The sequence below is a fragment of the Oryx dammah genome, unplaced genomic scaffold (assembly GCF_014754425.2).
Source record: "Oryx dammah isolate SB20612 unplaced genomic scaffold, SCBI_Odam_1.1 HiC_scaffold_28, whole genome shotgun sequence".
In the NCBI taxonomy this organism is placed as follows: domain Eukaryota; kingdom Metazoa; phylum Chordata; class Mammalia; order Artiodactyla; family Bovidae; genus Oryx; species Oryx dammah.
The window spans coordinates 110,787,152-110,814,759 of record NW_024070212.1 but is presented as its reverse complement, the minus strand read 5'-3'; the positions used below and the strand labels follow the sequence as shown (position 1 = coordinate 110,814,759).

The 27,608-nt window shown below is 47.6% G+C and overlaps 1 protein-coding gene and 1 non-coding gene across 6 annotated transcripts in view; both read right to left on the bottom strand.

Annotated features, from left to right (window-relative positions):
• The window catches only part of ATG16L1 (autophagy related 16 like 1), a 44,181-nt gene extending 20,555 nt beyond the window's left edge, over window positions 1-23,626 (bottom strand). Inside the window, exons 1-12 of one of the 5 annotated variants that reach the window (XM_040231809.1) lie at window positions 23,339-23,588; window positions 19,319-19,412; window positions 18,793-18,921; window positions 14,104-14,209; window positions 13,322-13,395; window positions 12,260-12,511; window positions 9,133-9,198; window positions 6,492-6,578; window positions 5,773-5,829; window positions 5,498-5,545; window positions 4,768-4,870; window positions 2,041-2,146 (exon numbers count right to left, since the gene is read on the bottom strand). In XM_040231809.1, coding sequence (XP_040087743.1) covers window positions 2,041-2,146; window positions 4,768-4,870; window positions 5,498-5,545; window positions 5,773-5,829; window positions 6,492-6,578; window positions 9,133-9,198; window positions 12,260-12,511; window positions 13,322-13,395; window positions 14,104-14,166 — 856 coding nt within the window. In that variant the 5' untranslated portion in view covers window positions 14,167-14,209; window positions 18,793-18,921; window positions 19,319-19,412; window positions 23,339-23,588. Of the gene's footprint in view, window positions 1-2,040; window positions 2,147-4,767; window positions 4,871-5,497; window positions 5,546-5,772; window positions 5,830-6,491; window positions 6,579-9,132; window positions 9,199-12,259; window positions 12,512-13,321; window positions 13,396-14,103; window positions 14,210-18,792; window positions 18,922-19,318; window positions 19,413-23,338 lie in introns of all 5 variants that reach the window. The other 4 variants (XM_040231806.1, XM_040231807.1, XM_040231810.1 and 1 more) reach the window with 4 other exon arrangements.
• Window positions 3,529-3,806, bottom strand: LOC120857140. The gene has a single exon (XR_005719610.1).
• Window positions 23,627-27,608: the final 3,982 nt, after the last annotated feature.

Here is a 27,608-nt window from a genome sequence, read left to right as displayed (position 1 = left end):
TGCTCAAAATCCTTCCAACTAGGTTTTAGCAGTATGTGAACTGAGAATTTCCAGATGTACAAGCTGGATTTAGAAAAGGCAGAGGAACCAGAGATCAAATTGACAATTTACTGGATTCTAGAGAAAGCAAAGGAATTCCAGAAAAATATCTGCTTCATCAACTATGTGAAAGTCTTTGTGTGGATCACAAAAAAACTGTGGAAAATTCTAAAGAGAGGGGAATCCCAGACCACTAAAGACCTCTAAAGAGATGGGAATACTTACGTGCCTCCTGAGAAATCTTTATGCAGGCCAAGAAGCAATAGTTAGAACCAGACATGGAACAACTGACTGGTTCAAAACTGGGAAAGGAGTAATAGAAGGCTGTATATTGTTACTTTGCTTATTTAATTTCTATGCAGAGTAAGTATATCATGCAAAATGCTGGGCTGGATGAATCACAAGCTGAAATCAAGATTGCCAGGAGAAATATAAACAACCACAGATATGCAGATGACACCACTCTAATGGCAGAAGGTGAAGAGGAACAAGAGCCTCTTGATGAGGGTGAAAGAGGATGGCTTAAAAATCAACATTCAGAAAACTAAGATCATGGCATCCAGTCCCATCACTTCATGGCAAACACAAGGGGGGAAAAGTGGAAACAGTGACAGATTTTATTTTCTTGGGTTCCAAAATCACTGTGGATGGCGACTGCAGTCATGAAATTAAAAGACATTTGCTCCTTGGAAGGAAAACTATGACAAACCTAGACAGCACATTAAAAAGCAGAGACATCACTTTGCTGACAAAGGTCTGTCTGCTCTGAACTATGGTTCTTCTAGTAGTCATATATGGATGTGAGAGCTGGATCAGAAAGAAGGCTAACACCGAAGAATTGATGCTTTTGAATTGTAGTGCTGGAAAAGACTCCTGAGAGCCCCTGGGACAGCGAGGAGACCAAACCAGTCCATCCTAAAGGAAATTAACCCTGAATATTCACTGAGAGGACTGATGCTGAAGCTTCAATACTTTGGCCACTTGATGCAGAGCCTGCTCATTTGGAAAAGTCCCTGATGAAGGCTGGAGAAGGAAATGGCAACCCAATGCAGTTTTCATGCCTGGAGAACCCCATCAACAGAGGAGCCTGGCAGACTACAGTCCATGGGGTCGCAAGAGCTGGATACAACTTAGCGACTAAACCACCACCACTGATGGGGGCAAAAGGAGAAAGGGCAGCACAGGCTGAGATGGTTGGATGGCATCACCAACTCCAGCAGATGTGAACTTGAGCAAAATCTGGGAGACAGTAAGGACAGAGGAGCCTGGCGTGCTGCAATCCATGGGGTCACAAAGAGTCGGACATGACTTAGCCACTGAACAACAGCAGTAAGATAATACACCCTCCTTTTAAATTAATTAATGGTTGTGCTGGGTCTTCGCTGCAGTGCTCAGACTTTCTCTAGTTGTCGAGCACGGGCTCGAGGGTGAGCAGGCTTCAGCCGCTGCAGCGCACAGGCTTAGCTGCTTCTCGGCCTATGGGATCTCCCTGGACCAAGGATCAAACCTATGTCACCTGCACTGGCCAGATCTTTAACCACTGGACAACCAGGGAAGTCCCATACTCGTCTCTTTAGTCTCAAGCTTAGATACAATGTCATTTTTTCCCTAGGCGACGGCCATTGGCATTAAATACACAGCTTGATGTGTAATTTTATTATTTATTTTTACGTACAATTTTACTAGTCCATGATTAAGACTTTTTTATTTCAAATCTAAAACCTGCCCTATCTTAGAAGATGCTCTCATTGGTATACACTTAAGAAAACACAAACGCTAAAGTATCTGGAATTCAGAGCATTCTCTGGTCCCTACTTGGAAACCCAGAGCAAACACAGACTCGGCTGTGTTAGCTGTAAAGGGTAACTGAGAGCAACAATGCTTTGGTCAGATGATTCCTGACACAAAATACTGCATGTTTCAAGAAGATGAACAGTTCAAACTGCCAACCAGACATCCCCAACACGCTTCTTTCTGTTCCTCACTCTGGTGAGACCTTACCTCCAAACACTTCCCAGAGCTTCACCCTCCGATCCATGCCTCCTGTGGCCAGGAGCCGGGAACCTGGGCTGAACTGCACAGCGTTGACCTCCCCGTCATGCGCGTCCTGCAAGACAAATGCCCAGTTTCAACCTGGGTTAACTGTCACTCCCAAGAACGGGGCTAATACAGATGAACACTCTGGACGCTTAACCACACGTTAAACACTGGTCATTAAAGTCATAATCTTGGGTTCCTAGCCCAGAGTCTCCAAAAATTCTATTATCATTAAACTCTTACAGTTCTTTTTCCATTTATTTAAGTACTGTGCAATCTTCTTAAAAAGCATTCAAAACCTGTAGAGACTAACTGCCTAAAGTCTGTCTTTAATTTTATTTCTTCTAAGAATAAAGTAATGTCAATCTATACTATGATCTTCACAGCTTAAAAGTCAGTCTGTGGTTAACTGCCTCTCTTCTGGTCCAGACTGCATTAATAACAGGTATGAAACTATGTACCAAATTAGTGAAAAAAATCCTTTTCCTTTTAAAAAAGCCTTTCATTTCGGTTGTCCCAGTGAAAGTGCACCCTAACACGCAGAGTCCTAACAAGAGCAGATGCCGGTCCTGCCCTCTGACAAGCCAGTGTCAGAGGGGCTCTGGAGCTCATGCTGCAGACAATATGGCACCGATATGCACTGTCGGCAGCAGGGGCACCTCTGCCAAGTTTCTTAACTTCCTGGAGCCTTAGACCCCTCATCTGTAAAAGAAAGACTTGTGCAGGCCCTGTAAGCTCAGACTGCATCTGACCACGACTAGGGCTGCAATACAAGTAACAGGTCTTATTTGGGGAGAACTTAATTCTTCATAGAAGAAATGTCTTGAGACTGGCATCCACACTGGACACGTCTGAAAAGATGGCACCTGTGTTCAAGCTGAGAAGGGAAACCAGACAGGAAGCTCCCCAGCCTAGAATGGGGTGAGAGAATAGTGGACGTCACTATCATCTCCTCTCTGAAAAGACTATGGATTTCAAAATATTCATGAGTAAAAACACTATGAGATCTGCTTTAAATTACTCCAGCAAATGTTTGTGTATGTGTGTGGTCATAAGATTGGCTAATGTGACTAACTGAAGCTGCCCAACAGCAGTTTTTAATCCCTATTTCTGCTTATATTTGAAAATTTTCATAATAACAAGGCAGGGGGAGGGGAAGGCTGCAACACAAGGATTATAAATATTAAATCACTAAACAGGTCAATCACTTGCCTAAAAAGGTCACTTTAGGAACACAAAATCTCATCTTTGCCTTTGCTTGGCACTGAAAAAGGTGCCTCAACTGCTGAGAATGTGACCCGTAAAGCTGACTGGAATATAAACAGCACTTAGGATTGCTTTGCCTTCTCGCCATCCTCTCGAGTCCCAGTGCTGAAAAGCCATCTGACAGGCGCTCCAACTCCCACCTCCATACGACTCCATTCTCTTTCCAGTGCTCCCTTTCATCTTAGAGGTCTCAGATTGAAAACTTGAGATCATGCACCATCACACCCATGGCTGCCGCTCATCAAGCTCCTGTGTAGCTGGTTTTGTTGGATACTGGTCTGCTGTGCACTGTTAACTCTTCAGAAACACACACTGACAGAATCCCATGTTGTCAGCTGCTCCATTACCCCATACACATGACTTAAATGTGATGGGAGGGGAAAAAATGGGCTGCTGGGAGCTGAGGGCAGGGCAGGGACTGTGACCTTACGTGCAATCAGACCTTTTACCAATCATCACTGACCTCCGAGGGGCCCGGCGCGGTAAGAGAATCGCAGGAGCAGAGTGGGAGGGGGCTGTGACAGTGCCCGCTCCACCCCCTCCCCCACAGTAGGTCTCTTTACAGTGACCAAGGTGGCCACTCAGTCAGCCAGTTCACTGGACAGAAGTAACTAGTGTAAGTTCCCCTTTATGCCTGAAACTGAAAGCTCCTGCCATGCAAACTCCATCCCATTTTAACAGCAAGTCTTTCTCTCCCCAAAAGCTGGCTCTCCCTGCGCAATCCAAGCATCAGCCCAACTAACTGGGCTCTGCTCTCCCCACTGACCCCCAACTCCCTCTGCTAGGCCGGAGCCAGGGACTCTGTTTCCCTGGGCGAGTCTCACGCCTGCTCAATCACACCAGCAGGGACCTGGATCAACCTTTAGTTCTAGGACCCAGCTTCTGACACCAGTGTCGGCCGTGGCATCACAGCAGCTTCGCCCAGGCCTGTCTCCTGCTTCCATCCAGGTGCTCCTGATGGTTAGAAGTCATATGGACGTGGGCATAATTAATGAAGCCAAGAGCCGCCCAACCAACCTTCCAGAACACATCGCTGACTAAAAACTCGACGCTGGAGCCAACCGATGACAACAAATGACAACAGTTATTCCCTCAAGTGTCACTGTCCCAAGTTAGTGTTCCCGTGTCTTATCCATCCCATCCTTTCTCTCAGCCAGTCCCATATATCACAGAGGGTGGCTGGAAATCAACTTTGTTCTCGGAAGATGAGGAAAATTAATGCATTTTGCTTATTTTAACAAAGCAATCATGCTTTATCGAAATATTATCAATCCTTTCTATCAGAGAACCAACAGGTGTAAAAGCTCCATGTAAATGAAACAGGAAGAGAAAGCTTAGCTTCAGCAGGAAAAAGGATCCTTCAATGGTCAGGCTCTGTTTCCGCGAGAAGCTTGGTGAGGCTTGGAGATAATAAACCACACTTACAAAGACAGACACTGCAGTCGTTGGCACTCGCACTTCTTTACCAGCACCGGGATGAGGATCCACGTTATCCTGGGGAACTGGAAAGGAAGAGACAGAGCGCCTCCTAAGAAGTAACATAAAGGACAGTATTAGGACCGTGTGGGCTCACTGTCCGCCCACCTCTCAGCAGGGACTCAAAGATGTCTTTTATCAGTAGCTGCCTTTCCCTTCAAGACCCTCCAAACCAAAGAATGAGCCCCCCGAATCGGAAGCCCCCTGACGCAGTGACAACTGGAAAGACAGTACTTACCTTCACTCTCCTCGCTAACTCACGGACTCCAAAACACAACACTGAAAAGCAAGCCTGAACAACTGCTGCCCCCGTCAAATAAACCACTAGACACATCCTCAGCTTAAAGTGACCATGAGCTCTGAGGGGGCCCGTGGGTATTTTCACAAAACTATTTCAAGATGATCCTATGCCTGGTTACCATCATCCTTGGGGTACACTTGTGGTCAGGGTGGAGCTGAACACATGCCAAAAGGAAGAGCGGCCAGAGCTTGAGTTAACGGTACAAAGAGCTCAACCTATCTGCCCCGCTCAGAGGGCGGACGGCGTGCCTAGGCGCATGCAAAGCATCCCGGTTACTGGCACACGGAGGCGTGATGGCTGGGGCAGTGAAGCGGTGATGAATGTGGTTATCAGCGACCCACACTTGCATGCTGGGCTAGGAGAGGATAATGTTTTCACCTGGCAGCGTCAGAAGAGTGATGTCCCAAAAGGGGAGACTCGGACAGACTAAAGGGTAAGGCCAGAGGTCAGCACGCAGCGGGATTGAGAGAGAGGAAGTTAAGGGAAAAAGGAAGAAGCTAAATGAAAAGCTGAAATTAAGGCATCTGCATATACTCTGCACTGAGATTCTGGTGCACGTTTAAAAAACACTAACAAATCCTGTACATGTACTTAGGTATATTTATACACACACATATATACACACAAGGAAAGGTGAAGGTTTTCTAACCTACCCAAAGATATTAGTGATAGAATCCAGAAGGCCTCCAGCAGGCTGCGAGAGTCGCTTACTAAAGAGGAGGGGAGGATAGGTTTAAACCTTAGAAACATTCTACCCAAACAATCAATCAAAAACAGTCTACAAAAAAAGTAAGTTCCTGGGAGTATGTTTCCCACCAAGTGTCCAAACTCCAGCAGAGAAAACCCTCCAGGGACTGAACCATCAGAAAACAGAGGGAAGATAAAAGGGAACCCCCAGCCTTGACATCTCAAAAGCAGTAAGATCACCTAGCCTTAACTGAACTCCCCTAGAAATGAGGCTTTGGACAATAAGCTAACTGGCCTAACAACCTCTTGTATGGTTAAGGGCAGACCCCATCCTTTTGGTCCTGCTTTGGCAAGTTAAAAAAAAAAAATCCCGGAGCCATGGTAAGAATTAAACAGTATGCTCTAAACAATCACCCAGCCTAACAAGGTCCCTCTTTCAGGAAGTCGCTACCACTTCTTTCTGCTTCTCTTCACGGCTGGAGGCACCACTGAGGGATGGCTCCCTCCTAGTTAAGGAGGCGCAACCGGAGAAAGATGGGGACGCTCTGAAGCCCATACCCTCCATGGTCAAGTGAGGGGGGCTGCACGCTCAGCCGGGGGCCCCGCACTGCTCTCTGGTCCTGCCCACGGTGGCTGTCAGGGTGCCCCCCAAGCACCCCATTCCTGGCACAACCCGTCTACTTACGTGGCAGCTCTGCTGATGGCTCGCACGGGAGAGGTCTCCTCAGGGTGCTCAGAGGTTTCATCCGCAAGGACTTCAATGTCATCATCCCTGGAAAGAAGGGTAAGAGGCCGAGTCTTTGCTTCTGCTGAACAGAAGCTCTGTGATGGGCCTGCTCTGCTAAGGCCAACAGGCAACACCACTTCCTAATCACACACGGCCCAGGAGTCTTGGCTGGGACAGAGCTGGTTTCAGCTTCTCTGGAGAAAAAGGAACTGCCATCAGAGCAACATGAAAAGAAACAATCTAAGTCGGATCCAGAACTCCAGCTGAAAATAACCCGAGAAGGGAGCTTTGGATCTCTTCAAGTCTAAAGACAGCTCCCACTTGAAAAGTACTGAAATAATGGCTTATTAAGTCCCTAACCACATAACCAGGAGCAAGAAAGACTTTTCTCTTCAGAAGTCTCCTGCACGCCAATCACCAGACTGCAGCACTCAGCAAGAAACAGTTCCCAGGGCTCAGCAACACATGGAGGACAGCAAAGGGCAGCTGCGGTGTGCAGGAGAAGGCCAGGACAAGGGGACCACCCAGGGCGGTAAGAAAATGGACTGCTAAAAGGGCAAGGAGATCAACGGGCACGTAAACCCGGCTCTGAGTACCACCTTAAGAATAAAAGACAGGAAAGCGGGATCTAAACACGTCATCTTTGACTCTGGCTGTTTGATGCTTATGTTTAAGTAGTTAGTGTTTCTGACATTTGGTGAGTTCATCACATTACATGTGAAATAAGTCACAAGAATGTGCTCCTGGGGCCTCCCCTGGTGGGTCAGTGGCTAAAACTCTGTGCTCCCAATGTTGGGAGCCTGGGTTTGATCCCTGGTCAGGGAACTTCATCTCGTGTGCCGCAATTAAGAGTTTACATGCCTCAACTAAAGATCCCACAGGCCACAGCAAAGGACAAAGATCTTGCATGCCGCAACTTGACACGGCCAAATTAAAAAAAAAAAAAAAAAAGTGCTCCTCTGCTGTTTATCCCACCGGATGCAAAGCCCCTCTGGAATTCCCCTTCCTCCCCATTTTCCTGGTTAGAGGAAAGGCAAGTAATTAGTTTGGTCTTAACAACCTCCTACTAAGTTGCAATCTTCATGGAGAAGTAAACTGATAAAAACTTATAACCTGAGACTTTATTATCAAATGTTTGGATTCACAGGAACTTAGAAGAGATTCTCCCGTGATTAATTATCTGGATTATGTAAATATAATCTATAACTCAGAACCTGTTACCAAGCAAGTCAAACCAAGTTCAAGTACATTTATTTTCCTTGGCTACTGATTCCAGGATCCCGTGTAACTGACCCCCATCTTGGCCAGGGCTGAGAGGAGAACAAAGGCAGGCCTGAAAACAGAGAACAGGCTGGGCTTTCTTCTCCTCTCACTGGTGGTTTGGGAGAGTCATCTGTGTTCACACAGGGTAACAACAGAACAGCAGAGATGGCAAGAGTGATAAGCACGAGCTGAGCCTACGTAAATGGTTTAAGACAGAACTGTATAGCTGCAGGTACTTGAAACTGCACAAAGACCTAGAACCATGAGAAAATACCAGCATCTGGTAACTTATCGAAGCCCTTCAAAGATGAAAGAAACCCTACAATTAGGGAAGCACAGGAGAGTAAGAACAGGCCTTTACAGTCAGACACCCTGAGGTTTCCAGCCTGCCCCTGCCACCTGCTCTGTGTTTGGGGCAGGACGCTTGACCTTTCTACACCTACTCACCTGTTCACACTGGCCAATAGCAGACAAGACAAATGATGCTTTCATCAGCTGTTACTTTTAAGGAGAACCAAATCTAACTTCTAGATCAACTATTTATCTACTTTGCAGCTCTCGGCAAAAATGCCTGACATTCACTTTTCCCATGTGGGAAAGCAGAAGACAGACACACACACCCCATCTAAAAGCAAAGGCTTGGCATGAGGTTTGTTATCTCATAGATTAAGACCTTTGGTTGATGACCCCTAGATGAAATGAAACCACTCCCCTCCCTTTATCAGGAAGCAACCAACATTTTAAAAGAAAGGCTCATAGCCATAATACTGTATTTCACGATCTATTTCAATGGGGGGTAGGGGGGGTGGGAAACAAATCCTGAACCAGAGCAAAGGGAATTTAGTCACTAAAATACCCACCACTCTCAAAACAAAGCCTCAAATCTCAGGGAAGACCCTCCACCTGACTCCAGATTAGGAAAAACTCCATCTTGGTTCAATTCCTTGTGTCCCACGAGATCCCAGTTTTTACTCAGGCTTCAAAGGTTTGCCCAAACTCCACATGAAGTCACAAACCAAGCAGAGAGCAGGAGAGGCAACCCGAGCCCAGCGTCACACTGCCACGGCTCCAACTAGAGGCAGAAAATGGGTCAGGGTGTCAACAGGAAGACAGCGAGGCTGTCGCTGGTTAAGGGCGAAGGGAGTCAGAACTCACCCTTCCTGGAAGCCAACAACTTCCTGGAAAGTAATGAGTGTTTTTTATTTTCTCTAAGTCTTTTACTTTTCTTTCTACAATCTATAAAATGGTTTCACAGAAATAAAACACTGTAAAGCTATTTCAGAAGAGCAAACCAAATGGCCAAGAGCACAATTTTAACGTGGACTCCTCTACTCACTGCTCAACTGGCAGAGGCTCCTTCGCGGCTTCTGCGAGCTCCTTCTGCAGCCGGGCTTGCCGCCTCCTATTAAAAAAAAAAAACAAAAAAAAACCCCACTATTTATGTCTACTTAAAGCAAACAAGGGGTTTTGGCTATCAAAAAACTACTAGCTTTAATAATATATTTTAAGTGCACTGAATATTCAAGTAACTACTGCCCTGGGCAAACATACCCAGAGGCCCAAACCCACACTTGTACCATCAGAAAAGACCCTATTATAATGGATTTCAGAACAGAGCCCTAGAAGGGATTATGTGACTAGAGAAAGCAATGAACCAGCAGAGAAGCCTGTCCATCGGGACCCAGGGCCTCTCAGGACAGAAGCGTGCACCAGGTTCATCCAGGGTTAGTCATGACAGAGACGTAGTTTTCTGCAGTAAACAGTCTCACACTAACTTATCAAGAGCACAGATAATCATAAAAATTATGTATCCCTGGCATGGTTTTATTATTTTATAGGTTTTTAACTCATTTAACACTTATAACAAGCTTTGAAGGTGAATACTACGATTCTCATTTTACAGACGTGGAAGCTGAGGTAGAGTGAGATTCTTCAGCTGTCAAAATGTGTGGCAGAAGTTTCACACGGTCCGCAGTTGCTTCCACTCTCTCCAGCCTCTCAGAACCATTTTTGGCTTTCCTTCCCAAGCCCTAAGTTCAGGAGCGTCTTAGCCTTTAAGCCTTGGCCTCCCTCGCATCTCCATGGCGATTTCACTTCTATCTGTGGTTTTACCTTTGAGGTGGAGGGACCCCCGACCTACAACTCCAGCTCTGCTCCTGAACTCAGGTCAAGAACTCTGCCGGAAATTTTTTCTAAAATGCTTCTACCATAGTGGGAACTTTCAAACAGGGCAAGGTCCTGCACACGACGCAGCAGAATCTGGGACAGGACAAGGCTGTCGCTTAAGAAAATGCTTTACACTCTCAATCCCATGCCTGACCTGGAATATGAAAAGTCAGTTTTAGTTTACAGGATAAGTGACAAAAAACGCAACAGAGTTTTCATAGGTGGAATTAAGAGGTGACCTCTAAACCATCTCTGAGGGAAAAGCAGTCTCAGCGTGGGGTGTGTAACGCTCCCCTCAGGAGAGGCAGCCGCCTGGCAGGGGCGGGTACGGCACACAGCTCGAGGCACGGAGAGAAGAAAACGGCCACAGCCCGGCTTTCATCAGAAAGGCCGACAGGAAACCTTCTGAGAGCTGACGGCTTCCCCAGGAGCGTCCCACACAGCGGCCACTGTGCCGGCCTGCAGGGACACACCCAGACGAGCAAGGGAGATGAGCAGCTATTTCAAAAGAGCGCACCACTGTGACCCAGGTAAACAGAAGCTGCTAGAAGGGGAAGGTATATTATTAGGTATAATCTGGGAAACTGGTAGGAAGGGGGGGAGGGGAGAGGCTTCTGAGAAGGAGGAACTAGCTGCGTCACGTGATGAAAAGAACTGCCAGGCCCCACAGGTGCAGCCAGAGGGTGATTCGCGCAAGGGCACACTCCCAGGAAAACGTTTCACGGGGCGCACCTGGGGCCGGCGTGCCACCCGCCTCACACCCCGCTGTCACCAGAAAGCCTGGGCTGTTCTCGTCCGCGCGACGTTCCAGCTCTCTCCCTCTGCACAGCCACACGCCGGCTTCTCCGTCGGGCAGGTTCTCACCCGCAGCGCACCAATGTCCAGGGAAACCCCTGCGTCCTCTCCACTCCCCAGCTGCCTAAGAGCTCCACATATGAGCCACATGGGGAAGCCCAAGAGCACTGGAGGGGGCAGCTGTTCCCTTCTCCAGCGGATCTTCCCGACCCAGGAATCACACTGGGGTCTCCTGCGTTGCAGGAGGATTCTTTCCCAGCTGAGCTACCAGGGAAGCCCTTACAAGCCACACAATTTAACTTGTAAATGTGAGACAGAAAGAATATGAAAAGGATAGCTCACTTTTTCTTAATATTAACTTAAGTATGTCTGTTTTTAAATGACTTCATAAAATCCCACTGTACGAAAATATTATAGTTTCTTTTCCTCACAAAGTAGAGACCACTTCTGACTTTTCACTTCTGTGAAAAACGGATGATCACAGAATCGTATTTGTGAGCCAGTCTCATGACTCATGATAAATTCCAACAAGAACGCTTTGCAGGCGCCCACCATCTCCAGAGCCCTCCAGGGGGTTGGAAAAACAGCCCGCCCCAAATCAGAAACGTCCTACCTTCCTTCCTCCCAACAACCCTTTTAACCAAATTCATGGAGCCCATCCACTTCTTTTACATCTATGCTTTACATCCATCCGTCTGAACGCTCACCTGTTTCTTAACAGACTATACTAAGGACATACATTTTATAGCTGCATACCCTCGGTTGGTTTACAGTGTTCTTCAATGTTAAGAAACCTACGATTTTTATACAGTTCATTTTTTATTACCATTACCTTTCATGTCTATAAAGTCTTCCAATACTCTTATTTAGGAACTTTTCACAAAACAACAGAGAGTAACATTTCTTCCTTCTACCTTTTGCTTTCTGTTTTCACAGATTTCAAAATCTTTCTGCATATACTATTTGGTAGGACTAGGGCTCATCGTTATTAAGGTTCTTTCCTATTCCGTCTATTCGTTCTTTTAGATTTTAACTACGATAATCTTTTCAAATTCTAAACTATTGACGTGGGGATTTAAAATCAAATGTTCTAAATCTTTTAGACTCATTACTAGTGACGTTGGCCCATAGTCATTCTGTACACTGGCAAGATCAGAATTTTTGGTTGGATCAATTTTATAAAATGAGGGGGAGTATTTTAATCTTTTTCTAATTCTGGTTTAATTTATAATGTTCAAGAATTAGCTTTTCTTCTTGAAACATGGAAAGAATTCACTGGCAAATACAGTAATGTGCCAAAGCCCTTCAGGGAGGTAATCCTTGGCTCAGCTATAAAAGTGTCCTCATAAACGCAAGTCTCTTTTATGCCCGATACCGCCCCCGCTCCTTCTGTTGGTGTGCCCTGACGCCCCCACCCTGTGATCAGAGCTGCCAGGTGTGCCTTGCTTTGCTAGGTTACTGTACCAACACTGAGATTCACTGACTGCGGGTTCATCTCCCACCTTGAGTCCTTTTCATTCTCCGCGTTTAGGCGGTTGGCCTCCTGCGCTTTCTCGGCCATCCACCGGGTGACCAGCTCCTGGTTCTCCTCGGAAGTTTTCCGCAGCTTCTCCTCGAGGGCGGTGAAAGTGATCTGCAGGGCGTCGTATTCATCCTTCAGGGTCTGGTTGGCTCTTTCAAGGTCCTGAAGCTTAGTGCGCAGCTCCTGACACTCGGTCTCCAGGTCAGAGATGGTCTGCAGGTATTCTGCAATTCTGAAAGCACGAGGAGAGGAGCGAAACCATAGAGCTGCGTGAGCCTGGGCCCTGCAGTGACCTCAGCCACCAGCGCGGGCGCCTCACCTGGCCGAGCCCAGCCCAGGTGGCTTAGGGACAATCCCATTAGCAGAGGCAACACCTCGGGCAAAGTTCATCAGACTCTGAATGACAAGCTAAGGCACTGTTCAGAGAAACAGGGTGGGAAGAAAGAGGGAGCTTCTGATGCTGAACAAGAGTGATGATGGGAGCTCAGCAGGAGGCCAGGGAGCCGTGCTCCCTCACTGAGGCTGAGCAAGCTCCCCACCCTTCTCTCTAAGCCTCCAGAGAGCCCTCGCAGCAGACTCGGAGAACAAGCCCAGAGGAAACCCAGGCTCCCCTCCAGCTCGAAGGTCCCAGATCTGGAGGCTCTGTTTATCTCGTCTGGCAGGCTTCTCCCAGATGCAGGATAACCTGCTCATAAGCGCACCCGTTCCCAAGCCCCTTCTCGGTCCCATGCCCACCACAGGAGACGCCACTTCCACAAGCAGCAGTGGCCGTGGGGAGAGCTGGCACTGCCTCGTGTTCGCTTCCCAGAGGCAGGCTTACATCTCAGGGGGGTGTGTGGGTGCTGGGATCCCGGAGGCCTGGGGGCACTGTTCTTGCCTTTCCCATCTCAGAGGGTAGAAAAGGACCCCGTGCTACGAGTGCACAGAAATGAAGCTGGCACTGAGTGCAGTGTGGGGGCTGCGGGCCCCACGCACAAGAGGGCGGCAGAACAGCAAGTGTGACCCCACGCCCGGTCCTGAAGGAGGCCTGGCCTCTACTCACTTGGCTTCGTTCATCTGCATCTCCTTGTCCTTCTGCTGCATTTGGTTATTCAGGTCAATCACCAACTGGGCTAACTGGGGGGGTAAAGAACATGTTCATCATTAACAAGAGAGTTTAGGACCTCAGTTGGAAATTAGTAATAGTGACTTATTTTAAAGGAAACAAAACAAAACAAAAAAACCCAGGTGCCTATGCCTGTGGGGTTGGGCCAAGGCAGGAAGAAGAAACAAGCTGGTGGAAGAGAGAAGGGCCGATGGGAAGGCTCGCGAGCTCAGTGTGTGCCTCCCCTGTTGCAGGCCTGGGACAGACCCGTGATGCTCCAGGTTGCCTGCCGGGATCCTGCTGAGAGCATCTGTCTACCCCTCCACCCCAGCTACCTTTCCAGATTCTTTAGCTGATGAAACCATCAACGCAGCTGAAGATCTTTATAACTTGCCATTAGACCACCATCCAGGGCAAACAGAGCCCAGAAGGTGCTTTGTCCTAATGAATTTTTCTGAAACTGCAGGGTTCACACTTCATGATGGTTATCAGTAAAACGTTCAGTTGACCGAGGAGGAGGGTTCTTTCTACATTTTCTCCACTTGTACCTTCCATGACACCTGGGAGTTATCCCGAGGCCGCTGATTGTGGGGGGGGGGGCTCACCTTTCCTGTTGTTTCATTCCCAGATAGAGCTGGCAATGCTGTATGTAGCCTGGATGGCTGCAAATGCCAGTGGAAGTGCCTGTCCCCCACCGCCCCCACCCTCAGGGAGAGATGAGAAGGGCTATCTTTCTTTACCTCCCCACGTTTCTTGTGCAATTCAGTCAGTTCTTCTTGGTGTTTAATTCTCAGCTGGGCCATTTCTTGCAGCTGACTATCATTCCATGAACCATCATGTCCGGGACTAAATGCCCCAACCAGGCAGACGAGGAGAACACGCAAAAAAGAGGGAGAAAAAAAGAAAAAGAAAAAAATCAGACCTTATTCCCCTTCAATCAGACACTGGGATAGTCACTGTGGAACCTGAAGCCTGTGTATGGCAACACAGCCAATAGAGCAGTTCAGCTCTCCAGGCCAGTGGGGTCGTAAGTCACCACAAACCCAAAGCAGGAGGTAGGGCCCCTGAGACACAGGTGAAACCAACCCAGTCACAGCCCAAACCACCAGCCGTGCCAGGAGTAAAAGATGGCTTCTGGGATGAAGTTCAGGTGGACAGGGAGGAGACCACACAGTGCCCTCAGTCGACAAGTATCTGAGAGCCAGATCTGAGCCGGGCCTGTTCTGGGAGTGGGCGGAAGGCAGGGACACGAAGCTCTGCCCGCGTGACACTGCGATCGGCCAAGAGCACAGACCACAAGCGAGAGGATGGACGGAGGCTGGCGGTCAGATGTACTGTGGTAAATAAAGAAGGGAACAGGACGATAGGGCTCCTGTGCCACGTGGAGTAACCAAAGGCAGCCCAAGAGGTGACGCAAGACTGGAGACGCGACAGCAGTGAAGGACTAGCCGTGCGGACTGGGGACGGGGCCGTGTGAGCGGAGGGGACAGCAAGTGTCGCAGAGGCTGGAGGCGGGCTTCGCAGGGCTAAGTGTGCCTGCACCCCCAGGGAAGGGTTCAGGGGGTCAGGGAGGAGCAGGGAGGCCATGCAGAGTCTCCCAGACCCCCGAGGGCTGTGGCTTTTCCTCTGCGTGACCGGAAGCCACTGAGGGTGTTGAGCAGAGGAATGACTTACGTTTCAAAGGATCGCTATAGCAGCTGGGTGCAGAGTGGACTGCAGAGGGGTAAGGGCAGAAACAGGGAGATCAGTTAGCAAGTTATTTTACAGGCTGGATTCGAGGAAGTGCAGATCAGGACAGGGCAGCAGCGGGGATGTGGTAAAACGAGGGCAGATCCGAGCTAGGTCCACTGCGGACAGAGACTGCAGGACGCGCCTCTGAACTGGATGTGGGGAACAACAGAAAGTTGGGGATGACTTCAAGGCTTTTGGCCTGAGTGGCTGATCACAGGCAGACGTCACCACCTCAGGAGGAAGGGCTGTAGGGGATAGGGGCTGGGGGGGTGCGGCTGAAGAACGAGGTCACCTCGGACACCTATGAGGTCACGCCGAGTGGAAACGGCACATTTAGTAGAGCCTGACTTCAAGTAAAAAGGTCCAAGCTGCAGGCTGACACAGAGACGCTGTCAGCAGACAAATGCATCTGAAGCCACGGACTGAGTTCAGGCCACCTTGAGAGTCTGGGAGAGTCTGCAGGTGTGTGCACACTACCTCAGAACCAGAAGTAGGTGACCAGACTGTGGATGGGTGATTCAGGAAATGGGTCTCGGCTGGAGCTACAGATGAAAACCATCAGACCGTAGTGAGTAGCTGAAACCACCGCCCAGGGGAAAGACGGCTGGCAACCTAGGGTACCACCACCTGAAAGGTGCATGGGGGGCCTGTCTCCTCCCAGTGACTAGTAAGAGATAAAGAGGGAAAGGGGAGCAGAGTGATGCTCCCTCCGTCTCTAGAAGTGTTTTTATCACAGGTGCTAAGATACCCTAATGCTGCGTTCTCTGAGCAACAGTGCTTCCTCAATCTTGGCCCAAGAGGTCAAAGTCTGGAAACTAGAAAGTGGCACATGCCTTATAAGAAACCACCCTAAATGAGGCAATAAAAGCCACAGGCCTGGGTAACTGACTCTGTATGAGAATTAGGAAGATAAGAAATAACTGCTGTCAAATTCTCATTGTAACGCAAAGCAAAGCGAAATATGCAAAGCATCAAACTAGTCTCTCCTTCCAAGAAGCCGGTATTGTAGAGAAAAGATCCCTGAGACAAACGCCAAGGACCCAGGGCGCTCGTTCCTCTGTTCAAAGCCTTCTCACTGCTTCCAACTTTACTCACCAAAAAAGTCAAACTTCTCATAAAAGCCCAGGGCTCCACTAGGCAGAGAAAAAGAAATCATCCAGACAGCAGGTTTTAAGAGATTCTTGGGCCTCATCCCAGATGGACTCATCAGGTCCAAGAAAAGGGCCAATAACCTGAGTTGACAGTCTGTGTCTCTAACACACTCTCGGGACCTTCGGATGGCTCACAAGGACTAAGCGGCCACCGAGACAGTGGTTCCTAAATGTTAGAGGCCATCAGAATCACCTAAAAGGTTTCCTGAAACAAGACTATTGGGCCCCACCCCGAGAGCTTCTCAAACAGGAGGTCTGGGGTGAGGCCCAACATTCCGCATTTCTAACAAATTTCTGAGGCTGCAGTCCAGAGAGCGTACTGAGAAAACGGTTGGAGTCAATTACATCCCAAGCAAGAGTTTCACTTTAATCTCTTCTGTTAGCAAAGGGATTAAAACACTGAAGAGGGGAGCCAGATAATTGATGAGAGAAAGCTTTTTAAGCACAGTGTGTTTTAGAATTAACTAGAATGGGATGAGCAGGGCAGGACTTAAGGACAGCTGGGAAAACAGAACGCAACCAATCAGACCCCGTCTATGGGAATACCTGCCAGCACACACCTCTTTGAGTTGGTTTCCCCACTCGGCTCAGGTCTCTAAGAACAAGGACTCTGGCTTGTTCATCTTCATGTCCCAGCGCCTGGCCCACACTGCAGTCACAAGGTGTCTCAGTGAACGAGACCCCTGCCACAGTCCAGGAACGGAAGCACAGGTAAGCAAGGAAGGGGGTGGCACACAAGTGCGAACTAAGGGACAGACGGCCGAGGATGCTGCGGGCAAAGATCAACTGGCCCGGCGACTGCATAGGGGGGAGGGGTGGGACACGGAGGGAAAAGGGAACCATAGCTGACTTGTGGAAAATAAGGATAGGAATGAGGCAGTCAGGAGGAGGCCTGGTTAAGAACACAAGTTTGCAGGAAAGCAAGGACCTCCATTTACATTACCCCCCAGTGCTGTGCTTAATCGCTCAGTCGTGTCTGACTCTTTTGCAACCCCATGGACTGTAGCCTGCCAGGCTCCTCTGTCCATGGATTTCCGAGACAAGAATACTGGAGTGGGTAGCCTATCTCTTCTCCAGGGGAACATCCTGACCCAGGAATCGAACCGGGGTCTCCTGCATTGCAGGCAGATTCTTTACCAGCTGAGCTATCTGGGAAGCCCAACCAGCCCAGTGATGTTGTATATTTATTTATAGTACCTTTCCAAGCAAATGAGTTTGGCTGATAGATAAAAGATGCAGGACTGTAGTCACCAAGAGTCTTGTTTAATCGCTCAGTCGTGTCCGACTCTTTTTGATCCCATGGACTGCAGCACACCAGGCTTCCCTATTGTTCACTATCTCCCGGAGCTTGTTCAAACTCATGTTCATTGAGTCAGTGATGCCACCCAACCATCTCATCCTCTGCCACTCCCTTCTCCTCCTGCCTTCAATTTTCCCCAGCATCAGGGTCTTTTCCAGTGAGTTGGCTCCTTGCATCAAGTATTGGGGCCTGAATATTCATTTGAAGGACTAATGCTGAAGCTCCATTACCTTGGCCACCAAGAGTCTAACCAAATAGCAATAAAATGTTTCAGGATTTCACTTGACTGAATTTAGAGGAAAAAAGGTCACGTGGCTTCTATACACCTAAACTAACCAGAACACAGCAACTACTATTTTAAATACTGAGAAGGCCTCCCAGGGCCACAGCTTAGGCACCATCTCCTGAATTGTTCTTAGGTAGAAATGGAGCAGAGGCTGGGCCATCTGTCCCTCTCTCCACTCTAGTCCGTCTGGAGACCATCTCGCCAGATGAGGAAACATGGATGGCAGGTACTGAGCAGATATGGCAACCAGAATAAATGAAATAAGCTACACCAAGCATTTCTGTTTTTCTTCTAAAACCCCAAGTTACCATCAACTTTGCTTTACAATGGGTAAAATGTAACTGACATACCGAAAAACATGTAGATTTTAGAGCAAGAATGGGTATGGTTACCATGAAAGTCGTATGCATGCATAGTCATATCCGACCCTTTGCAACCCTTTGGACTGTAGCCTGACAAGCTACTCTGTGCATGGCATTGGTTAGGTAAGAAGTGGGTGCCATTTCTTCCTCCAGGGGATCTTCCAAACCCAGGGATTCAAGCTGCATCTCCTCCAATGCAGCTGAATTCTTCACCCACTGAGCTATCGAGCAAACATGATGAACAAATGGAAAAGGAGGACAGAAAGACTCTAGAATGATTCCATTTAAGCTACTTAGGATCCTCAGAAAGAGAGAATGAATGACCCAAGTAAACATACCAAACTCCCTAACATGAACATACACTCACACATTTAACGAAGCAATACTTACCCTTCCTATTAAAATGCAGATCTCCCCCTAGTCTTTCTTTAAAAAAAAAAAAAAAAACTTTTTGAAACTCACTAGTATGACCATATACTAAAATATACTGCAACACACTGAACTAAAAAAGATTAAACAGACGTGTATCGCTTATGTTTACAGGCCTTTCAATCCTGTACCAGCAAGATCTATGTAAATCTGTTCAAAAGTACTTATACCTTATTATTTAGAAAAAGTGAAGCTTCGTAGGCTAGAGGAGAAGCTGGCCTGGCCGCTCGTCTGAAGCAGTTTCTCAAGCTCACATCGTACTGATGATGAGCCTTCTAGGTGGGGAAGTACCTACATGCCTTCAAAAAAAAAAAAAAAGATTTTAGCTATGTGGCTTCAGAAGCTTCGATTTGAAAGGAACTGACAAAAACAAAAAACTGTAAACTGAAAGTTGCTCAGTTGTGTCTGACTCTTTGCGACCGCATGGACTATACAGTCCATGGAATTCTCCAGGCCAGGATACTGGAGTGGGTAGCCTTTCCCTTCTCCAGGGAATCTTTCCAACCCAGGGATGGAACCCAGGTTCCCCACATTGCAGGCAGATTCTTTACCAGCTGAGTGACAAGGGGGGCCCAAACAAAACTGGAGCACAAACACAGTACTCGGTTTGCTTCAAAATTAGGGAAGTGACAATTGAACTGAGACAAATTTCAATTAAAAGGGGGACATAAATAACAGAGGATGGTTTCCAAATACCTTATCTCATGCCTGTTTGGTACGTCATGCTTTTCGGCTTGTAGCTTATGGGCCAGCACTGAATGAAGATCTGACTTTTCCAGCAACTTGTTATCTATCAAAGAAAAAAAAGTTAATATAACCTATGTTACACTTAGTTACTACTTAATGTCTTATAAAGATCTGGGCCAAAAAAAAAAAAAAAAAAAATCAGAAGATGACGGGGCTGGTTTCACTTTTATGAGGCATCAAAGTACTAGGTATACTGCACTTTGTCACCAACTGTAGCAGTCGTCCAAACTTCAGGAACATACCCTCCTTAGATGCTTCCTGGCCTAAGCACAGGCAGCCTGACAAAGGAACCTGAAAACGCCCTCCAAAAACATTCCCCTCTCCATTCTTTCTACTCCCACAGCTTCCTACCTGGGGAAGAAGAAACAAACGACACACCAACACACAGTGGGAAAATGAAGTGCTATGCACCACTAAGTGAAAGAGGGGACTCTATCTTAGATTCAGATCAGGGCACTAGGGATGCAAACACAAACCAGAGTCCCTGACCACTAGGAGCTAAAACATATATGGGTGGGGAGGGGTGGAGGTCAAGTATTAAAAGGAAGAGAAAAAGTGAGTTTTTACTTATTTTCTCAGATGGTTTCACAGGTGAAGAAGACAGACAGTCCAGGCAGAAGGTCTAGAGGTACCTAGCAGGTGGCTAGAAATAAAAGTCACTCCAACACATGAGAGGGCAGGATGAGAAAATTCAGACCTCTTCTTACCGGCAACGGTGAAACAACAGATTTTAAAAGCAAGCAGTAACCGGAAGGACTGATGCTGAAGCTCCAATCCTTTGGCCACCTGATGCGAAGAGCCAACTCATTGGAAAAGACCCTGATGCTGGCAAAGATTGACGGCAAAAGGAGAAGGGAGCGGCAGAGGATGAGATGGTTGGCTAGCATCACCGACTCAATGGACATGAACTTGAGCAAACTCCAGGAGATAGTGAAGGACAGGGAAGTCTGGTGTGCTGTAGTCCGTGGATCGCAAAGAGTCGGACATGACTTAGCAACTCAACAAGTGACATTAACAGACAGTGATCAGTAAGAAGTCAAAGGTTATCCTGAGGTTCCCTGCTTGACCAACTAGGTGCAAGATCCTAAACGTGCTGAAGAATACAGGAGGAGAGAGTTCAAAAAAGGGAGTTCTCGAACCATAATAAATGTGACAGGGAGCACAATAAAGGAAGTCAAAAGTCAAGGCTAGAAATGACATGCACGCAGGGGGCCAGTGAGATCAGAAGTGCAAGGGGGTGCACCAAGCAGAACAAGAAAGTGACCCTGGGAAACTTACAGAAAACCCACACGCGATGTGGGCTTTCACTGACCCCACACGCCTGAGATAGCAGCTGCTTCAGGCCAAAAATGCCATAGGATTAACGCCAGTGACCAGTCCTGTTAGAAGCGCTTGTCTTTCCTCTTAAAGAGTTGAGCCCCACTTTTTTGATCTCTGAAGACGGAAAGCCTGGGCAGAAACAGAAACACTGTCTTCATCGATATTAATTTAATAAACTAGCTCAAAAGAGGGAAGGGATTCCAACCTTGAATGTTCCCCCGTGTCAAAGGGCCCTGATAAAGATCTTAAAAAATGTTACAGAGGAATGTCTGGTGATATTGGGTCTTTCAAAGGACAGGAGGTATTCAAGAGGGATCCTTCCTAAAAGCTCCTCTCACTCAAGAGAAGGATGGAGAGGGAGGGGAGCCACCCACAGTCCCCACGGCCTCTTCTCATCTTCCTCTTCAGGCCCAGAGGCAGGATTGACAGCAAACTCTGTCCCCCTCTTTGAGAAGCGGGGCAATGAAGAGTGGGACCGTTTCATAGTCAAACCAGAGGTGATCTCCCAAATGTCAACCCCTGCCTAAACCGGAGACCTGCACAGGCCAGGGAAGCCGCGTCCTACTGCTCCTCACCCTGGTCTCCTCTCCAACCGCTCCCCCGCCCTGGGCTTGTACTCCTCACTAGGCTGTTTTAAGACCTGTTCCCTCTTAAGACAGGACTGACCTGTCTTTCTGACTAGCCTTTGACATCTTCCACCCCCTTTCAAGATGTCCATTTTCAAAGTGCAGAAAAACATTCAATTGTGTCAATGCGATGACAAGCAAGCACCTTCCATTTATAGGCAATTACACAGATGGCTTTCAAAGCACTTATATGCCCAGCACTGCATTTATGAAGCAGGCAAGGCAAGCTTCACCCCGATTTTATAGAGGCAGGTAGGTGAGGCTGGTAAGGGGACTGTGGTGAGACCGCCAACTCAATGTGACTTTTGGTGTGCATCAGCTTTTAAAGAATAAGCATGTGATGAAATACCTGGTGACTTGAATTTATGTAATCTGTGAGGAGTCATGTTTGAATAAGGAGTTTCCTGTGCTTCTGGCTTTCTGAAATAGCACCAGGCTGCCAGTCTCTTAAGAGTGTAAGGAATTAGCGTAACAGTGGCACACCCATCAACTCCCTTTTCTTCCATTTTAGTTAAGGGGATGAGCTCAGCTAGGACTATTTCTTGGAGAACCATGTGAGAAAAGCAAAAACTGCAAAAAAGTTAGGAGCCATCAAGTCTGGGTCCTAATCCAGACCCTATCTACTCTGCCGTGCTACCGGGAGAAATTACCTAACCTCTCTCGGTCTCAGATTCCTCATTTGTATAAAGACCAACAGGACCTGTTTCAGGGAAATTTTCAGAAAGAAAGTGAAACAATACACGCCAAATACTGCAGCACTCAAGCTTGTCTATACATCAGAATTACTTGGGGAGCACCAAGAAATACTGACCCCTGTGTCCCACCCCATTCCTGTGGTTTAGTTGGTCTGGGGTATGGCCTGGACTTTCTAATTTTTCAAAAGATCCCCATCTGATTCTAACCAGCATGTACGTGTAGGAACCACAACTTTAGCATGATCAGAACTCAATGAAGGATATTAACTACTACTACATTGAATCTCATCATCAACAGAATTTGAGACCTAAAAGGCATACTTCAAGGAGCAGACCTGGAACCAGAGGTTCTAAAAGTGCCTGTTTCTCCCCCGAAATGTGTCATCAGTTAGGGTAAAATGGGGGGCGAGGTAAGGAAATGCTCATAAGAAGGCATCTAAGGGCACAACCAGTCCATCCTGAAGAAAATCAGTCCTGAATATTCATTGGAAGTGCTGATGCTGAAGCTGAAACTCCACTTTGGCCACCCGATGCAAAGAACTGACTCACTGGAAAAGACCCTGATGCTGGGAAAGATTGAAGGCAGGAGGAGAAGGAGTAGAGAGGATGAAATGGTTGGATGGCATCTCTGACTCAATGGACATGAGTTTGAGCAAGCTCCGGGAGATGGTGATGGACAGGGAAGCCTGGCCTGCTGCAGTCTATGGGGTCACAGAGAATAGGACATGACTGAGCGACTGAACTGAACTGAAGTGCACAAACATTTTTGTACTCAAATTGCTGCGGTGGCGGTGGGGGTGGGCCACCTTTTTCATATCCAAGTTTTCAGTAACAGTAAAGCCTACTATGTCCCAACTAAAAAGTGAGTTAAGACTCAAGATGTGTCACAAAGAACACCAAGGCGGAGTGTAAGGACAGGTCTTGAGAAATGAAAGGCAAACATTTCGTGATACTCAGAACACTACGCTAATGCTTCAAGTCAGTGCCCGTTTCAGTAACACGATGCCCGAAACAGCCCGTTTCTGGAAGCTGCCTATTTAATTACACAAGCATTGTGTGCGGAGCAGCTGGGATTTACACATACAAACGTGCACGGAGCCTGCCCGTGAAGAAAATCCAAAGCTTGCAGGGAAACCCTCCACAGTCACACCCAAGGATAAACGGAAAAGATACAAAAGGCATGGGGCTGTGCCAGGCGTTGGGAACCCGGGGCGGCAGCGAGGCGCGCGAGAGGCGCCGGGGCTCGGCCTGGGGTTCCTGTCGGCGGCCCCGCGTGCCTCAGCGGGGTCCGCCCGCCCGCCCGCCCTCCGGGCCCGCCCGCCGCTCACACTGCAGGATGATCTCCTCGAACGCCTGCCTCTGCAGCCGGTCCCGGCGCCTCAGCTCCTCCGAGATGTGGCGCTTCCAACGCGGGAAGACGGTGGCGCGGAGGCCCGACGACATGTCGCGTGCTGCCCCGGCTCGTCAGCGCCGCCGATCCGAATGCAGACTGGCGGCCGCGGCCCGCACCATGAGGGAACCAGCGGGCGCGGGAAGGCCAGCGGCCCCTGCGATCAGCTCCACGCAGAGGCCGCCCCCGAAGCCATCCGGGACGGACTTCCGGCTCCTGACGGAAATAGCTTTGAACCGAGCCGGAAAGCCCGCCTTCTCATCCGACGTCTCGCGCCACGCGCACGCCGGCGTCCGGCGCCGACTTGAGGCGCTGGCTAATGACATCATCCGGATACCGGAAGTGCTTGTGGCAGAGATGTGGCCGCTGGGAGGCGTGCGGGCCACGTGGGAGGCTTGGTCCGGGGGTTGGGGAAGGAAACGGTGAAAGGGCGGCTTCCGCCCACCTGCTGTCCCCTTTGCTTGCTTTTCCTGTTTTCTTCAGGTCAGTTTACTGAGCAGAAGTAAACTCCCCACATGGTAACTGTGTGATCAAGGATAAGTGACAACCTTCCTAAGCCTCAGCTTCCTAATCTGTAAAATTGTGCGCTCTCTAAATCGCTTCAGTTGTGTTACAGTCTCGGCGACCCTATGGACTATGGCCCGCCAGGCTCCTCTGTCCATGGGATTCTCCAGGCAAGAATACTGGAGAGGGTTGCCATTTCCTCCTCCAGGGGATCTTCCCAACCCAGGGATCAAACCTGCATCTCTTAAATCTGCTCCATTAGCAGGCGGGTTCTTTAGCACTAACGCCACGTGAGAAGCCCAGGTGAAATGGGGACGGCCCCTAAACGGGGAAGGAATGATACCTACCTCACAGGATTGCCGTGAGGGTTAAAAGTAGTACCGATATAATGCAATTCACACTGCCTGTGCATGGTAAGCTTAACTTTACCTAGATACTCCGTTTCTTTCTAAGTCTTAATCAAAGTTTGGTTGCTTTAGCAAGAGCATCGCATTAGTCTTGAAAAAGACTTTTTTTTTTTTTTTGCAATGAAGAAATGGATTGCAAAGAACAGGTAAAGAAAATGTAAATAATCGTTAGAAGCCTAGAAATTGTCTACGACCTAAAAGTAAATGGGTCGTTAGAAGGTATTTTAAGGGTGGGGATACAAGCAGGATTTTGAAAGGAAAAAAAAAAAAAAAAAGTTTGCCGGTAGACAAAAATGGGAGATGGAAGTCTCAGGAGAATATGGTATGTGTCAACTAAGTAGAATGGAAAACCTAGTCTGTACTAGAAACCTGAGCTCCATCTGCCTTTAGCAAGTCAGTGAATTTAATGCCTGGCCTGGAACTGGACGAAGTAGGAGGCAGCGGAGAGGAAAGGAATGTCAGAAACTGCCTTCTCTTTCTCTGTCTAAAGTTCAGAGGAAGATCCTTCACAAACAGATAAAAAAGCGTTTGATCTCCTGTGGCTCTCAGGAGTAGGGCAGTTAAAGTTCTAGAGCCACAAAGATATTTCATTGGCAGCCAGTACTGAGTGGGAAAAACCCATGGGGATCAGAAATAGCAGGGACTTCCTAACACTGAAGCAAATGAAGAAGCAGGTTCTGAAAGTCACCAAAAATGCCTCTATGTGTAATAGTGGTACCAATCTCAAAAGAACCTAGTCTCAGCTCTAGACAGCTGAGTATGCTGATTTCCACCCCGCCCCCACCCCCCGACACACAAGATTGTGATTAAAACAGGTTAATGAATTTGCGGGAACAGCAATTCCCCTTACAGGAATGTATCCGACAGATGCTTGGACAAATGACCACAAAGAGGAAGCCATCAGCATTGTTAATAAGAATGGAAAGTTGGGGGGAAAAGAAACCTGTATTTCCACCAGAAAGAAAGAAAGAAAGTGAAGTTGCTCAGTTGTGTCCAACTCTTTGCGACCCCGTGGACTGTAGCCTACCATGCTCCTCCATCCATAGGATTTTCCAGGCAGGAGTACTGGAGTGGGTTGCCATTTCCTTCTCCAGGGAATCTTCCCAACCCAGGGATCAAACCCAGGTCTCCCGCATTGTAGGCAGACGCTTTACCACCTGAGCCACCAGAGAAGTCCTAATTTCCACCAATGAGAGTAAAATTACTGTATATTTATTGTTCAAAAAAAGTTTATAATAAAAGCATTAATAAGTTCCCTACATACAAACCGTCACATTTCGAACTTTCAAAGATGCAAATGTGTGTTCCATCAACGTCAGGCGTGAGTGACACTGCAGCTTGCCTTCCACCTCCTGTTGCTGGTGATGCTTCAGTTCTACCATCTTCCTTCCTCCAGTCAGTGACTCTTCTTGCCTGGTCACTCGATGCCAGCCCCTGTATGCCAGCTGTTGTACTGTACTACCGTACTTTTTATGTTACTGTAAGATTAAAAATATTTTATTTATTTTTGTGTTTGTTTTTTAAGTACTATTTGTGTGAAGTGTATTATAAGGCTATTACCATATAGTACTATATAGCTAATAGCGTTATTATAACTTTGTTGGACTTAACGACCAAATTGGACTCACGAACCCACTCTTGGAATGGAACTTGTCTGTACGTAGGGGACTTACAGTGTATGATATAAATCGAATTGATGTAAATGTCCCTGGATCCTCATAGGCAACGTCTGTTGAATGAGTGGAGAATATAATGTTTAGGTTAAGGTCGTAACGCTCTGCAGGTCTGCTCTCTCCCTAACCAGCCAGCTGTGTCTAGTGTGCACTGCGGCCTCAGTGGCAGCGCCTCCTCTCTTCTGCTCCCTCTCGCTGTATCACCTTTGGATTTATTGTGCCTCTGTTGGGCAAACTCTTCCCATCTGACTTCTCTGAGTTGATTCCTATGAGTTAATTCTCAGCTCAGTAGTCTTTTCCTCACAACCTTCAAAAAACAGACCTTCACATCTAGGTCAGATCTCCCCATGACACATGTGCCTCTCCATTCTAGCACTTAACACAGTTGCAGCTTTACATGTATTTTATCATTCATTACTTGGTTAGGCGTGACTGTAACCTCCATGGCAAGAGCTGTGTCTCTCCTTGTTCATCACTTTATCTCCAGTAAGAGTGTGAAGCCTTTCTTTTTTTTCCCCACCTTGGCCTTGCGGCATGGCTTGTGGCATCTTAACTCCCCAACCAAGGATCAAACTGGGACCCTTGGCAGTGAAAACACAGAGTCTTAACCATTGGACTGCCAGGGAGTTCTCTTGAAGCCTTTCATATATTAAGTGCTCAGTAAATGTTGTTTAAACAATGAGTGGAATATAAAAAAAATATTTGGGCAATAGCATTGCTGGTGTTGTTTTGTTGTATGTATTTTCTATATTTTATATGCATTTCCTAATTGTGCATTATACATGTACATAGGGGTGGAAGAGGATGAGATGGTTGGATGGCATCACTGACTCAATGGACATGAGCTTGAGCAAACTCCGGGAGTTAGTGAAGGACAGGGAAGCCTGTCCTTTGCATGGGGTTGCAAAGAGTTGGACATGACTTATTGACTGAACAACATACATGTACTAAATAGGCAAGAAAAAGATATAGGAACAAACATTGCAGTTGTTCAGTCACCAAATCATGTCCCACTCTTTGCAGCCCCATGGACGGCAGCATGCCAGGCTTCCCTGTCCTTCACCATCTCCCGGAGTTGGCTCAAGCTCATGTTCATCACGTTGGTGATGCCATCCAACTACCTCATCTTCTGTCACCCCCTTCCCCTGTTGCCCTCAATCTTTCCCAGCGTCAGAGTCTTTCCTAGCATCAGAAATGAACATAAGTTTATTGATACAATCATTTCTTCAGCTCTGTGGGAGATAACTAATAAGCAGGAACCCTTCTACAATATTATGGGCCTTGCACTTTTCTGAAAATTTCATGTATTGTAGTTCTTTTAACTCTCTCAACAATCATGCTCAGTAAGGTTGTTATTGGCTACTGTTAGCATCTTTAGCCTTATTTACATATGAAGAATCTGAGGCATGCAGGAGTTGAGTCACTGATCTGGGCACACCTGGGTTCAAATGCAGGCAGTTTGACCTTAGCCTCTGTGCCCGAACTACTGCACTCCATTGTGCAATCTCTGAGTCAGCTGACATGGCAGTTTGGCTCCAGAATACTTAAAACCAAGAATAATTTGAAATGATTTAAATCAGTGCCCAAAAGGGAGGGTGTCCTGGTGAGGAGCAGGTGTGTTCCC